Source organism: Bos grunniens, chromosome 22, assembly GCF_055505025.1.
Source record: "Bos grunniens cultivar Pamir isolate PY7600 chromosome 22, Bosgru_T2T1.0, whole genome shotgun sequence".
In the NCBI taxonomy this organism is placed as follows: Eukaryota; Metazoa; Chordata; class Mammalia; order Artiodactyla; family Bovidae; genus Bos; species Bos grunniens.
The window spans coordinates 16,458,334-16,473,158 of NC_141186.1; the positions used below are offsets into that span (position 1 = coordinate 16,458,334).

A 14,825-nucleotide genomic window follows, 5' to 3' on the forward strand; every position below is an offset into this window, starting at 1 on the left:
GGGGGACAGGGGGCCTTTCAGACCCATCTGACAGGTCCACTTTAGAAGCGGCGAAGGAGGCGGAGCTCCCATTGCAAGCGGGAGGTCACGCCGAAAGAGAGCACTTAGGGGTCACTCCCTTTCTAGCCTTTGCACCCATTCTCCTTCACCCGTGTTTTATCGGTAGCTTTTCACTTGAATCTGCATGGACTTTACTGATGCGCACGGTTGACCAGAAAGGGGGAAAACAAAGATATTTGTCCCGTTAGGGTGCCTTGGTCAGAAGTACTATAAAAGGAGGGCTTCCCTGGTAGCTCTCCTGGTAAAGAATGCTCCTGTAATACAAGAGACCTCGGTTCCATTCCTGGGTGGGGAAGATCCCCTGGAGAAGGGATAGGCTACCCACTCCAGAATTGTTGGGTTTCCCTGGTGGCTTTGGAGAAGACAATGGCACCCCACTCCAGTACTCTTGCCTGGAAAATCCCATGGACGGAGGAGCCTGGTAGGCTGCAGTCCATGGGGTCGCTAAGAGTCGGACACGACTGAGCGACTTCACTTTCACTTTTCACTTTGATGCATTGGAGAAGGAAATGGCAACCCACTCCAGTGTTCTTGCCTGGAGAATCCCAGGGATGGGGGAGGCTGGTGGGCTACCGTCTATGGGGTCGCACAGAGTCGGACATGACTGAAGCGACTTAGCAGCAGCCTGGTGGCTCAGACAGTAAAGAATCCGCCTGCAATACAGGAGACCTGGGTTGGGAGGATCCCCTGGAGAAGGGCATGGCGACCCACTCAAGTATTCTTGCCTGGAGAATCCCCATGAACAGAGGAGCCTGGCGGGCTACAGCCGATAGGGTCACAAAGAGTCGGATACAGCTGAGCAACTAAGCACAGCACAGCACTATAAAAGGGACTCCTACCAGTGAGCCACTTTGGCTAGTGTGGAGTGATGATGCTAGAGGTTATTCAGTTACCTTAGAATTTATACAGGTTCGCATGTAGTTCCTTAATAGAAATTAGGTCTTTGATTTTAAAAACAAACCTATGTTTTCCTAGAGCTATTCAGGGAAATAAAAATGGATGACTTCACTTTTTTGTTTTGTTTAATTTTAATTTGTATTGCTTTTTCCCCCTCAATATAAAATCTTCTCTGGTATGTTTTGTTGTTTTGATCAGCCAAGGAAAAAAGAAAAGTTACTGAAGCCTCAAGTGGTGATCCACAGCCAGGGATTGACCTGGTAAGAAAGGAATCATTAACCAGTTCGGAATCTTTCCCAACAGTGGAATGCAGTGAATTTCAAAGTATGGCTTTCTTGCAGTCTTTGGGTAAGGAAAGGTTGGTAGAAGGTATTAAAAGAAGAATTCGAATTAAAAAATGTAAAAGCTTAGAAAGCTCAGCTCTCAAAATGACTGAAAATAAGGCTACACAAAACAGTAAGGTTGAATTCCAAGATGAACTGTACAAGAATACTCTGAAATATTCTTGTAACAGCTTGTCACCTGGAGTAGAAAATAATTCCATTTTAAAATTACATGATTGCAGTTGTCTCTCCCATTCCAAGGATTGTAATGATGAAAATAACCTTGCATATAAACCTGATGGAGGATGTATGCATGTACCAGAAAATTCCTCAAAGTCAAAGAAAGAAAACCCTAGGAGTCTCATAGATAAGACTGATCCAAGCAATATTCCTCAGCTTTTACAAACTGAAGAAAACGTAATGCGAGTAAGTCAGTTATTGCTTGAAGAAAATGATTCGTACCTAAGTAAAAATAATGGCTTATTTTCCTGCCTTCAAAGTGAAAAAACTAAACATTCAATAGAGGAGAGCAGTATTGGGAGAAAATCCAGAAAAAGGATGAAGGTGTCTGAAAAAGGAAATGGAATGGTTATTGAGATGAAGTTTTCTAATATGTGTAACAAATCTGAGCTGATGTTACAAGGAAACCAAACAGGTGCTGATGGTAAAGAAACAGAGATTTTAGAAGCTAAAAAAAGTTCTTTGAAAGTTTTGAGAAAAGTAAATAATAATACGCTGTCACCAATGGATCCTTTATTAAGTCTTCCAGAAACAGGGAAAAAAACAAGTCCTGAACATTGTGCAAATGCTGTGTTTCAGAAAGCCCTTGAGCAACTTTCAAAAGAAGAAACAAAGAATGTTTCACAGCCTTTAGGATGTACCAGCATGGATCCACCAGAAGATTATTTTAAGTCAATGAAAAACTCATTAGTGAAGTCACTTAGTGATTGCTTTCCTATTGAAAAGAGGTCTTCTAGGGAAAGCTTGAAGAATGAAGCTGAAGAATCTAAATATAGCTGTCAAAGAACAATACCAATGACTGGCAAAAGAACTTGGCCTTGTTATTCATGTGCTAGAATATCTGCCCAGTGTTGGAAAAAAGCTTCCTTGCCACAAAGTTCTAGGCAGGATGATTTTCTTAAACATCAAATGAATCAAACTCACTTAACTGACTCCAAATTAATGCTACAAAGTTCTGTAACAGAAACAAACAGTGCATCTTCAAGTATAGAAAAATTGGATTCTAATTTAAATTGTTTACCTTCAGTCTCTACAGTGGAACCTACTTCAGTGGTTATAAAGGAACCTATAGTCAATGATGATGAAAAAATGAAGTCAGAGGAACTAAGCAGAAGTGCATCAGAGGTAGTTTCTAATACTACTGAAGATACTTCATTGACTAATATGACTCACAACTTAACAGGAAGTAAAAAAAAAGATAGAGGGAATTTAACAAAACTGAATTTGATGGTGGCTTCCCAGGATGGTCAGGAAGCAAATAACTCTACAAGCAAAACTGTTCATCGAAAAGCATGCATTACTAAGCAAGCACTGGTTGTTCCAGACCTAGTTAAGATACTGAACACAGGACGGCTGACTAATTTTAAAATTCCTTTACTTAAGAACAAAACAGAAAAAAGAAAAGAAATTAATGCCAAGTCATCAGAGAGAGAAGTATATAGTCCCCTAGAACTTCTTGACAGTATATCTGGAGCAGAGGTAAGGCAGAGTAGGACTAAAGAAAATGCTGTCACAGTAACTTCAGGACCTCAATCTTTGAGTATACAACGTAGTGTAATTCCAGTGCAAGCTAGTTCTGACTCATTCTGCAGTAAGAATTCCTGTATTATTGCTCCGAGCTTTTTAAAGCAAGGTAATAATAAACAACCATCTAACCACATCTCTGCATCAGGCCATATTATTTCTAATAATGCAGCTGGTTCTCTCACAGTTGAAAATAATACATTTTCTTGTGATCCTGGATGTATAGAGAAAAATCCCACCTTCTATTCCAATGAACAAGAACCATTCAAAGCAGTTTCCTCTGAAGTTAGTGGTAGAAAAATGACTGAGAACTTTTCAGAAATTAAAGTGGGGTTTCCAGATATTCTGAAAGCATATGAAGATGATGTCCTCTTAATTGATGTAATTCAAGATGACCCAGACCTCTTTGGAGTCTCCAATGAAGGGGAACTCTCATTTCCTTCAGAGGTTCCCATGATAAGCCAGGAGCCCAATGTTGCTGAAGAGCATCAATCGACAGACTCCAAGCACATGGAACTTCCAGACAAAAAAGAACCAAGCAATGACTTGAGGTATGCATGTTCAAATATGCCTTTTGGTGCAGATTATTGTTGCAGGTTTCAAAAGCACTTTCTGGTCTTAGGTGTCACTAATTTATTCAGTGATCATATTGATGCTCCATTATTTTTTCAACCCAGTTATTTATTAAATGTAATATAGTGTATTATTGCTGAGACCTGGAAGTGTCATTATCCTGAAACTTAGACTTGAAATAAAATGATTATTATATTTGAAATTATAATGGAGCAGATCAGCTGTTCGGAATTTTAAATGGTGGTTTATAAAGTGGCTTTTTAAATTACTGAGATTGCTTCTTTCAAAAGTCACTTAAGTTGATCTCCATGCTTTTTAATCATTGTAAATATACAGATATACTTTCATTTCAGTCAAGTTACTTATTAAGAAAAGTGCTGTATATATATTTTAACCCATTTTCTGTGGCTTCCTTGTTAGATAAAAAAATTTATTTTTCACTTGTCAGAGAAGTCTTGGAAAAGTTTATTTGAATTAAAACTTAAAAGTAAATCAAAAGTTAAACCACTTTTCAGAGGGAAAAAGCTTAAAATTTTTTTTCATGGTTTTATTTTTAGGGAGATGGTTTTAAATGATAGTTTAGTCCCCAAAGAGGGTGAGTTTGCCTGAATCATCTTTAAACAGAGCCAAGTAATAACCGTCATGTTCAGGAACTTGATCTATCTGATTGGCTCAAATTTTATTTAATATTATATTTTACTAAGTTTCATAATTTTGAAGCTCTAATTTGTTTTTGTATGTTATAATACTTGAATATTGGAATGTTTTGTGGACAGAGTCAAAATAAGAAAACACATTTCACTAAGATTCAATGGTACATGACTTAAATTTCTCTGGTATTTATAAATTTAGTGATACTACATTCTTCTTGATGTTCTTAGTGTTACAAGAACTTGTAACCTATCACCCAATAGAGTACTTTTTATATCCCAAAGGAAGAACCAAGAGCTCTATTATCTATAGGTAATACTAATTATCTATTATTTTTAAAACCATGTAATTAGAATGGTAATCTGCCATTTTGAAGTGGAAAAAATGAGGGTGACAAGTTGTCCCTTGTCCAGGTTGACACTACTAGTAACAGAATCTGAACTTGAACTATCTTATAGCCCGACCTAAGTTTCTGAGTCTTCTCCTTGCCCTAATAGCTCTGTGACCTTTTAGGCAAATTATTTTACCTGATTTGTTAAAAGGGGAGGTACTTGCCTCAGGGTTGTAAGAATTAAATCAGTGAATGGATGGGACAGGTATTAGTTTGACACTAGATGAATAGTGAGAGCTCAGTAAAGGGTAGTTATTAAAGATGCTTTTAACTCTTCCTCTACCATGCTTCCTTTGAGGAATGCAAAGAGAAATCAGAGCAAATCTGGCATTCAAAAGCAAACATCTGTTAATTAACAGGATGTTGACAATGAACTGCAATTGAAGCGAGAAAGAGAGAAGTGTTATGAAGTGGGCATAAAGTTTGTTTTTTATACTTTTTTTTCCTTTCTTAGAATAATGGCTGATTGCATTAAAATGACACATGTTCATTACAATAGAAGTGTAAAAGGGAGGGAATCCCACCACCCAAAATAACAAATTAATTACTCAAAATTTGTGTGCATCATTCCAGACTTCTGTCTAGGCATGTATGGGGATATAATTTCAGAAATTAGATCATGCCACTTTTTAGTAAAAACATTTAATTTTACTTACACTTAACTTGGGGAGGGAGAGACTGAAGTAAAACTAAAGGAATTGCTGAATCAAAAACCTCTTTACCACAAGAAATTAGTTCCTAACAGTTGGTCCCAAGCTAATAAGAAAGATTATTTTAAAGTTTGAGTTTTGTTATCATGACTTTTAAAAATTGTGTTCTAACTTCAGACAGTAACATTTGCTTTCCTGATAAACGACGAACATATTCACTTTTTCTCCCAATCTTGCCCCTTACATTTTTCTTAAAATTTCTTGTTTTTTCTTGTTAAGGCTTGTGACGTTTACATTCTCATCAATAATCTGAATTTCCAAAGACTTCATTCTGTATTTAAGTTGATTCAGTCTTTACCATCAATTCTTTTTACTCTCCTTTAATCTTGACTATTTTGATTCATTTCTTAGTTGACTAGATTTCAGAGCAATTTTTTTTCAATGGTTCTTGATTGTTGTGTTTCCTAAGATCTTGGGCACATAAGAATGCCTGTTGTGAACAAATTGGGTAAAAAATTCTTAGTTTGTATTTTTTCTTCTCACAACTATATAGTTATTCATCCCAGCTTTCTGGCTTTGAGTGTTATAGTGGAAAAGTCTGAGGCCAAACTAATTCTCCATTGCCCGTCTCTAAACTGCCTTCTTTTTTTTTATTCACTTCTTGCTTTCTGTTTTAGGATTATGTATTGTATCAAATTATGTATCAGATTTTCCTGCCCAAGCTGAACCATTTTGGTTTGCAGTATCAAATTTACTTCAGATAGTTATTCTGTTATTTTAACTTCATTTTCCTTCATGGCAGAAACAGCAATGATACTTGTATTAGCTCTTCTTTTTCTTTCATTTCTGCTTCTAAAGTTTGGATTTTTAAATAAACTTGAAAATTTCCTTAGTAGTTATTTTAGTATTTTCCTTTTTCTACATTGGAAATACCAGTTTTACAGTTATCCACAGTGCTAGAATAAACTTTAACAGGAAAAAATGGAGGCCTGATCACCAGAGGGTCTAATAGTTATACAGAAAATTGTTAATGAATGGTTCTAGAACTAGATGAAGCTTAAAATATAATTTCTAATGTCAACTCTCTCCCTTTTACCAACCAGTTGCTAATTAATACATTCTTTTTTCCTCAATCTGTGACACTAAGAGTTTGAAACCTGTTAGATTCTGAGTTTCTGTGTTGTTGTTGTTCAGTTTCCCAGTCCTGTCCCATTCTTTGTGACCCCATGGGCTGGAGCACACTAGGCCTCTCTGTCCCTCACCATCTCCTGAAGTTTGTCCAAGTTCATGTCCATTGCATCAGTGATGCCATCCAGCCATCTTATCCTCTGTCTCCCCACTCTCCTCCTGCCTTCAGTCTTTCCCAGCATCAGGGTCTTTTCTAATGAGTCAGCTCTTCGCATCAGGTGACCAAAGTATTGGAGCTTCAGCTTCAGCATCAGTCCTTCCAACAATATTCAGGGTTGATTTCCCTTAAGATTGACTGGTTGGGTCTCCTTGCTTCCATAGGAATTTGAGGAGTCTTCTCCAGCACCGTAGTTTGAAGGCATCAATTCTTCCGCACTCTTTTTTACGGTCCAGATCTCACAACCATATATGACCACTGCGAGGACCATAGCTTTGACTATACAGACCTTTGACGGCACAGTAATGTCTCTGCTTTTCAGCACACTATCTAAGTTTGTCACGGCTTTCCTGCCAAGAAGCATCTTCTGATTTCATGGCTTCAGTCACCATCCGCAGTGATTTTAGAGCCCAAGAAGATGAACTCTGTCACTACTTCCACCTTCTCCCCCTCTATTTGCCGTGAAGTAATGGGACACTGACTCAATGGACATGAGTTTGAGTAAACTCCAGGAGTTGGTGATGGACAGAGAGGCCTGGCGTGCTGCAGTCCATGGGGTCGCAAAGAGTCGGACACAACTGAGTGACTGAACTGAACTGAATGGGGCCAGATGCCATGATCTTAGTTTTTTTTAATATTTTAGTTTTAAGCATCTCTTTCACTTTCCTCCTTCCCCCTCATCAAGAGGCTCTTTAATTCCTCTTCACTTTCTGCCATTAGAGTCATGGGAGAAACATCAACAACTTCAGATATGCGAATGATACCACTCTAATGGCAGAAAGCAAAGAGTTCCTGTTTTACAGAAATAGAAATTGAAGATGGCTAAGCCTGGAAATTTTCAGAAGCTCTAGACTATCTCTTCTTGGGTAAAATAGGTGGACAAACCTGAGTTAATTTAATGGTTGGGGGAAGTAGTCTCAGACCTTGTTAAGGAGAATTTGTAAGGTATTTCAGTTATGTTAGAATATGTATTCATTGTCAATCTCCACAGTGTTGGAAGTCCATATTAAATTTCAAAGCATTAGCATGTTAGAACTAATTCCTAAAGACTTGAACTGATGAACTTAGAAATGGATAATGAGTAAAATTGGTAAAACTTTTGAGTTAGCCTGTGAGTATAGTGATCTGAAAATGTCTGTAATAGTCAATGCTGTTAATCTGTACTAGGACACAGCATTATCTTCAGTCACAAATACTAAAATTTCAGTTGAGTGATATTATACAGTGGATCGTTGAGATTTTTAAAATCTGCCAAATATTCAAGGGAATTACTATTAATATATAGCTGGGGCTTCCCTGGTGGCTCAGTAGTGAAGAATCTGCCTGCCAGTGCAGGAGACACAAATTTGATCCATGGGTCAGGAACATCCCCTAGAGAAGGAAATGGCAAGTCATTCCAGTATTCTTGCCTGGGAAATCTCATGAACAGAGGATCCTGGCAGGCTGCAGTCCATCAAATCACAAAGGGTCAGATGTGAATTAGTGACTACACAACAACTATATAACTAGGGAATTGGGAACTAAAGTGTTTGAAATGAAAATATGTAAACTGAGGTACAAGAACACTCAGTTCAGTTAAGTTGCTCAGTCATGTCTGACTCTCTGCAGCCCCATGAGCTGCAGCACGCCAGGCCTCCCTGTCCAACACCAACTCCCAGAGCCTACCCAAACTCATGTCCATTGAGTCGGTGATGCCATCCAATCATTTCATCCTCTGTCATCCCCTTCTCCTCCTTCCCTCAATCTTTCCCAGCATCAGGGTCAAATGAGTCAGCTTTTCGCATCAGGTGGCCAAAGTATTGGAGTTTCAGCTTCAGCATCAGTCCTTCCAATGAATATTCAGGACTGATTTCCTTCAGAACTGACTGGTTGGGTCTCCTTGCAGTCCAAGGGACTCTCAAGAGTCTTCTCCAACATCACAGTTCAAAAGCATCAATTCTTCTGCACTCAGTTTTCTTTATAGTCCAACTCTCACATCCATACATGACTACTGGAAAAACCATAGCTTTGACTAGATGGACCTTTGTCGGCAAAGTAATGTCTCTGCTTTGTAATATGCTGTCTAGGTTGGTCATAACTTTCCTTTCAAGGAGTAAGCGTCTTTTAATTAGGTTAGAAAAGAGGGTTGTGTATGCTCTTGTATGTTTGATGCTCAGTTGAACCCACATCTCTTATATCTCCTGCATTGGCAGGTGGATTCTTTACCACCTGGGAAGCCCAGATAAGAGGGTTGAGAAAAACCAAAATTTGTACTGCTCCTTAGCGATTGGATTGATTTAGATTGACAAAGGGAAAAAAGTTTGAGTCCCATTAGACCCATGCCTAGCATGAGTGTACCCTGGGTAAACTATATCATCTCAAGAAACCCACCCCACTTACTTCCCCAGAATCTTAGAAAATTAATTTTTTTCCCCCAAGAGATTTGCCTTCTGTCACCAGGTTTACCATGCCAAATTCCCGAAAAAAACAAACAAAAGAAAAACCAGTTTCCAGCAAAAGTAAAGGTCATTCTCTCTCTCCCCCTCATGTATTGTATATAGACTCCTTGGCCTGTCTTTCAAGAAGTTCACCTTGGTCCATTTTCCCTTTTCACTGAGTGTCTGAGGCACTAATTCTAGTACATAATTTTACACTTAATTGTAAGAACTGACATTTTGTGTCTATCCTATGCTAGCTACATATATTATTTCAGCAAGTGGAACCATTCAGAGATTGAAACTGGCCCTATCTTTAAAACTGAGTCAAAGTCACTAACTTTCCAAAGAACACTCAGCTCAGTCAGTATCAGAGCTCAGATCTGGACCCAGGCCCACCTGCTCCAAAGTCTGTCTCCCCTCCCCAAAACAGCATGCTGGAAGAGTGGCATTTTGGCTATCTCTATGGCTTCAAATCCACTACTCTATAGACTTGCCAGCAAACATTGTTTTCTTTTGGCCCCTTTCCTCTCTCATCTCATCTTCCTCTTTAAAGTATCAGGTATAAAGAAGCATTGTTCTGATTTTTACTTTTTTGTCTTTTGGACCACATAAACCATTGTTTGTTTTTGCTAGAATAAATAGTATTGTACTTGATGGAGTTATTATTTGTAACGTCAGGAAACCGAGCACTGCACATCATGGCATTAGGCTTGGGAACCTCTGGCCCAGTGAATTGGATACTGTAATACTTCTCTGCTTTTGGCCACTACTATCTACAGAATAATTGCCCCAGTAAGTTTAGGGTAGTCTTTTTCACAATCAGGATGTGAATATATAAATAAGTGAACATCGACTGCATTCAGCTATAGTTAGCATCTCGAAAGGAAGCAATAACGTTCTGAATTTTTATTGGGCAATAGTTTTCAAGTTTTTTCTGTTAATAATTATTCTAGAGCTGTCATCTTCAAACCTTTTTGTCAGTTACCCATACTAACGATACATTTTACATTACAATCTGGTACATACTTATGAATATGTAAGACACTGGATTTATAAAAATAATATTTTCCTTACTACAAGTGGTGTAGTATCATATTTTTATTTTATTCTGTTTTACTTAAAAATCCTGGTTGGAACCCATTAAATTTCATCACTCCCTTGAAAAATGCTCTGTTAGAGGATAAACTTCATGTAATCTGTGTTGTTCTTCAGAAGCTTCCCTAAGCCTCCTCTCCTTTTTACTCAGATCTTCTCTTTTGATTCCCTGTATTCTGTAGCCTCAACCAAGTCTGCTTCTCTCCTTTCCTCCTCCTTCCTTTCATTTTTCTCCCTTTCTGCTCCACTGACACAAAGTTGTAATATATTTATGGGAGTTACAGTTTTATTTTTTCTACTCTAGGTAAAGTTAAAAATTTTACATCTCTTTGTGTCTCACAAATTTGAAACAAAATTACTTCTAACAAGATTGGCATGTGCAATCTTACCTTCCTTGTAAGTTAGTTGTTCGTAGTGAAAAGTTTCTCACCCTTATGAACTATACCAGCAGTATTAAAAGTACTCTTGTAATACTTTGATATAAAAGCAGTACACTTGCTATACCTATTTGCCTTTTGGGGTTTGGATTTTTTTTAAGGAGTAATCTCTTATGTGTCTGGAGCCATACCTCTTTGTGAATATAACTTTCAGGATAATTTGAAACATCCTTCAATTCTCTTATTTATTGAGTCAGTTCATCTTTTTCATGTTATTACCTTAAATCTCTCTCATGGTTTTTCCTTTCTCTCAATTCTCACTGCTATTATCTTATTCATATTTTTTCTATATTATTACAATTAGCTCCTAGTTAATCTTCCTGAGCTCTTTTGGTATATCCTCCTCTTCAGTAATTTTCGGAAATAGAAATTGATCTTCCAGTGACTGCTGGCAATGCTCCAGTGGCTTTCAGCCACCTAAGGTCAGAGTCTAAATTGCTTGGCGTGGCTTTTTATGGCTCTTTGGTGGATCTGCATCCGTTCTCTCTTTGGCAGCTATGGGGCTGTTGAGGGGAAAAGTGCAAGGAGAGGCTAATAAAAGATGAGCAGCACAGGCAGCTCACTGTTTCCACAATGTCAGATATTTGAATCCTTTTACATATGTTTCTTTATCTGCAAATTCCTTTCTTTTCATTCATTTGTCCTTTAAATCACATTTGAGATGTTATTCTAGGGATTTGTTCCAATAGTTCTCTTGGCCTGTATCTCAGGATATTATGTATGTGTGCCTTCTCCTATATCGGAAGTTCCTAAACAGGAATATTCATTTGAGTCTCCCTCATGTCTGGCCAGGAAGATGTTAGGGGCTGAGTATACAGAGAGCAACTAGATGCCTATGGACCTTATTTTCATAGAGTGTTTAGTCTATCAAGGGCTGCAAATGATTAAACAAATACAATAAAATATGATAGGAAAAATACAAGATGTTGAAGGCTTCCTGGTCCTCGTGACATTTAAGATGAACACTAAAGAATAAGCAGAAACTAGGCAATAGGCAAAGAAAAGTGAGTAGAAAAGTGAGAGGGAAGCAAGAGTCTATAGACAGGCCCACAGGGAAGAGCATGTTACAACTGAGAGACAGAAATAACATGCCACGGCTTAGTGTTTAGGTGGTAGGAAATGAAGCTATAGAATATGCAGAAAGCTCCGTTGTGTGGGGCTTTGTAAATAGGATGACAGTAGAATTGACCTTTTGCAAAAATTTTGAGAGGGACATGGGGAGGTATTAATAATTAATACACCAGGTTAAGAGGCATACACGAATCATCCTAGATAAACTAGAATCCATAGTGAGTTTGAACTTTATTCTAAGAACATATCAGGATTCACTGAAGGACTTTTTAAGTAGAAAATTTGATCAGATTTACAGTTTAAAAATCATAATAACTTGGGTGTGGAAAATAAATTGGCAAAGAGCTGTTGTAATAACTAGATCAAAGCACATGGTGACTTCAGCCAGCAGTGGGGGTGGATTTAAGAGAGATTTTAGGAAGTGCAGATCTATTCATCACATGGTGGCAAGGTCCAAGGTAGGAGTTAAGGATGATACCTGGTTTCTCTTGTTTCAAAGAAGGGCATTTTCAATTCCCTGATCAGAACAGTTAGGACTGTGGAACAGTGCTGGTTATGAGCTCAAATTTAGACATGTTGAGTTGAAGAGACCTTTGAAATATTGAAATGGAGATACTCTAGTAGATAGACATGAGTCAAGATGGGGTGAGGGAGATTTGTATATGTTTCTGTCTGGTTTGTAATTTTATTTTTCCTTTCTTTAAACTGTATACTTATAATTGGCAGCCTCATGAGTTTTCTAGGTGTAATCTGAAACTGTCCCCACAACACACACACACACACTCACACACACACAAGGCAGAGGGAAACCAGAGAAAGAGGCAAATCACTCCAGATTAATAGGTAACAGGTTTAGTAAGCAAGTCCTTCCCTGGTAGCTCACATGGTAAAGCATCTGCCTACAATGTGGGAGACCCAGGTTCGATCCCTAGGTCAGTAAGATTCCTTGGAGAAGGAAACGGCAACCCACTCCAGTATTCATGCCTGGAAAATCCCATGGATCTGGGGAGCCTGGTGGGCTACAATCCATGGGGTCGCAAAGAGTCGGACACGACTGAGCGACTTCACTTTCACTTCACTTAATAAGCAAAGGAACTTACTTCCGAGGCTTGTCTTGGGCAGCTGCATGATGAGCAGATCTTCACTCCAGTCCACCAGAACCTTTTTTTCTTTGGACTGTGCTGGGTCTTTGTTGCTTGTGCGGGCTTTTCTCTAGTTCCAATGAGCAGGGGCTATTCACTAGCCATGGTGCGTGGGCTTCTTGTAGCGGTGGCTTCTCTTGTTGCGGAGCACAGGCTCTAGAACACACCGGCTTCAGTAGTTGTGGCTCGTGGGCTCATTAGTTGCAGTTCTCAAGCTCTAGAGCACAGGCTCAATAGTTGTGACACATGGGCTTAATTGTTCCACGACATATGGGATCTTCCTGGATCAGGGATCAAACCTGCCTCCTGTGTTGGCAGGAGATTCTTTAGCACTGAGCCACCAGGGAAGACCCTCCAGAATACTTTAAGATTACATAGAAACCTTAACTGAGTTCAGTCACATATAGCATCCAGATGGTCTCAACAGCACCTACCATCCCAAGGCAGTGTCCTTGGGCACCTTCCACTGTGGGAAAGGCAAGCAGAACACACATTCCAAGGACACATGAAGGAATGAGGAGTCCCAGATTACCTGGGTCCAGCTCACAGGTCGGCCAGCAGTTACCTCCTCTAACAACTTCTGTTTCTAGTATTTATGTTGGGGGAAAATTACTTCATGTTTTCCAAAGCCTTCAAAGAATGGTGTATATAAAATGTGTTTTCTTCTTTCTTGGCTAGGAAGTATCCCTGAACCAATGGGCAGTCATAGAACTGTAGGACAAGTTTAATAAAACTCATTTATTAAAGGAATAAGTAGTGAGGTCATGGGTGTTTACTATATTATATTTGGTGTACTTTTATTTATTTTTTGTCTTAAGTTTTTAAAAGTGAAATAATAATAAGCCATTTTTTGAGTGGCTCCTGTAAATGTAGTTTTCATTTGTTGAGCCTATGCCATTGGCTTTAAGAACATTTTATCTCATTTAATCCTCACAGTAACCTCATGAGTGGGTGGTATTCTCATTTTATAGATGTGGTTAGACTCAAAGAAGTTTAATAATTTTACTACAATTGACATAGTAAGTGGCAGAACAATATTTGAACCCAGGTTGGCTTAACTGTCATCTCCATAGCTGTTACTATTAGATCTTAGGTTGTATTCAGAGACTACCAAAAAAAAGACTCAAACGGCTCACAAACTCATCCTTTTACATTGACAGTAAGACACATATATGCATGCTTGAGAGTAAGAGTTAGTCATTATCTTGCATTGGTGTAATACTTAAAAAAAATGTTTCAAATGCTTGGTATATGTTCTCAGTTCTCTTTGAGTAACAAAGTTTGAATGGCAGCACTTCCTAACCATTGTGGTGAATGTGATTAAAGGATCAAATTCAGAATTGACTTAGGTGTGTGTCCCTGAATAGTACTCTGACCTTGGAGGACTTGAGCTGATGTTCACCAGCTGCTAAAGCTAGTGTTATATAATGTTTAGAGAAGTGGATAGTTCTGCAAGAATATGTGATAATGTTTAAGCTCTGTTTGCTTTGTAATAGAGAACTGCCTGTACCGGATCCTGGATCAATGAAGTCAGAGATCTGTGCTTCCTTGTCAGCAGGTAAAACTTGACATTTTCATAATGTATAGCATTGAAGTGTTTTTGTATCTCTGTTTAGGCACAGTCAGAATGAATTCATTTAAAAAGGAGGCTTTTCATTTCAGAGTCTGTCAACCCTCTTGTACACACTTTGTCAGTTTTTCTCAGTTTTAACTACCTGGTTGGCAGATCAGATTTTGAGAAATTTTCCATTTGATTATTTAAAAAATAACTTTGTTAGGCTTTATCTACAAAAGATAATTGAACTCAGCAATTTTTGTAGTCTTATTTTGAAACCGAAATATATATTTAAGCTTAATCATATTTTAAATGAGTCCTTTTTAAAAAATAAATAAATAAATAAATGAGTCCTTTTTAATATTTTTTGTAATTAACAGTTAATCATAAGTTTAAATAACCAAATCTTTGCAGGAAATGATTTAATTGGAAAGTTAATTTCAGAAACTTCCAA

At 38.1% G+C, this 14,825-nt stretch overlaps 1 protein-coding gene across 7 annotated transcripts in view; it reads left to right on the forward strand.

Annotated features, from left to right (window-relative positions):
• The window catches only part of TOPAZ1 (testis and ovary specific TOPAZ 1), a 61,400-nt gene that overhangs the window by 665 nt on the left and 45,910 nt on the right, over positions 1-14,825 (forward strand). For 3 of the 7 annotated variants that reach the window (XM_086366297.1, XM_086366298.1, XM_086366299.1), the window contains exons 2-3: positions 1,156-3,595; positions 14,313-14,374. In XM_086366297.1, the coding sequence (XP_086222423.1) occupies positions 1,156-3,595; positions 14,313-14,374 (2,502 nt within the window). The remainder of the gene's footprint in view (positions 1-1,155; positions 3,596-14,312; positions 14,375-14,825) is intronic. The other 4 variants (XM_086366302.1, XM_086366303.1, XM_086366300.1 and 1 more) reach the window with 3 other exon arrangements.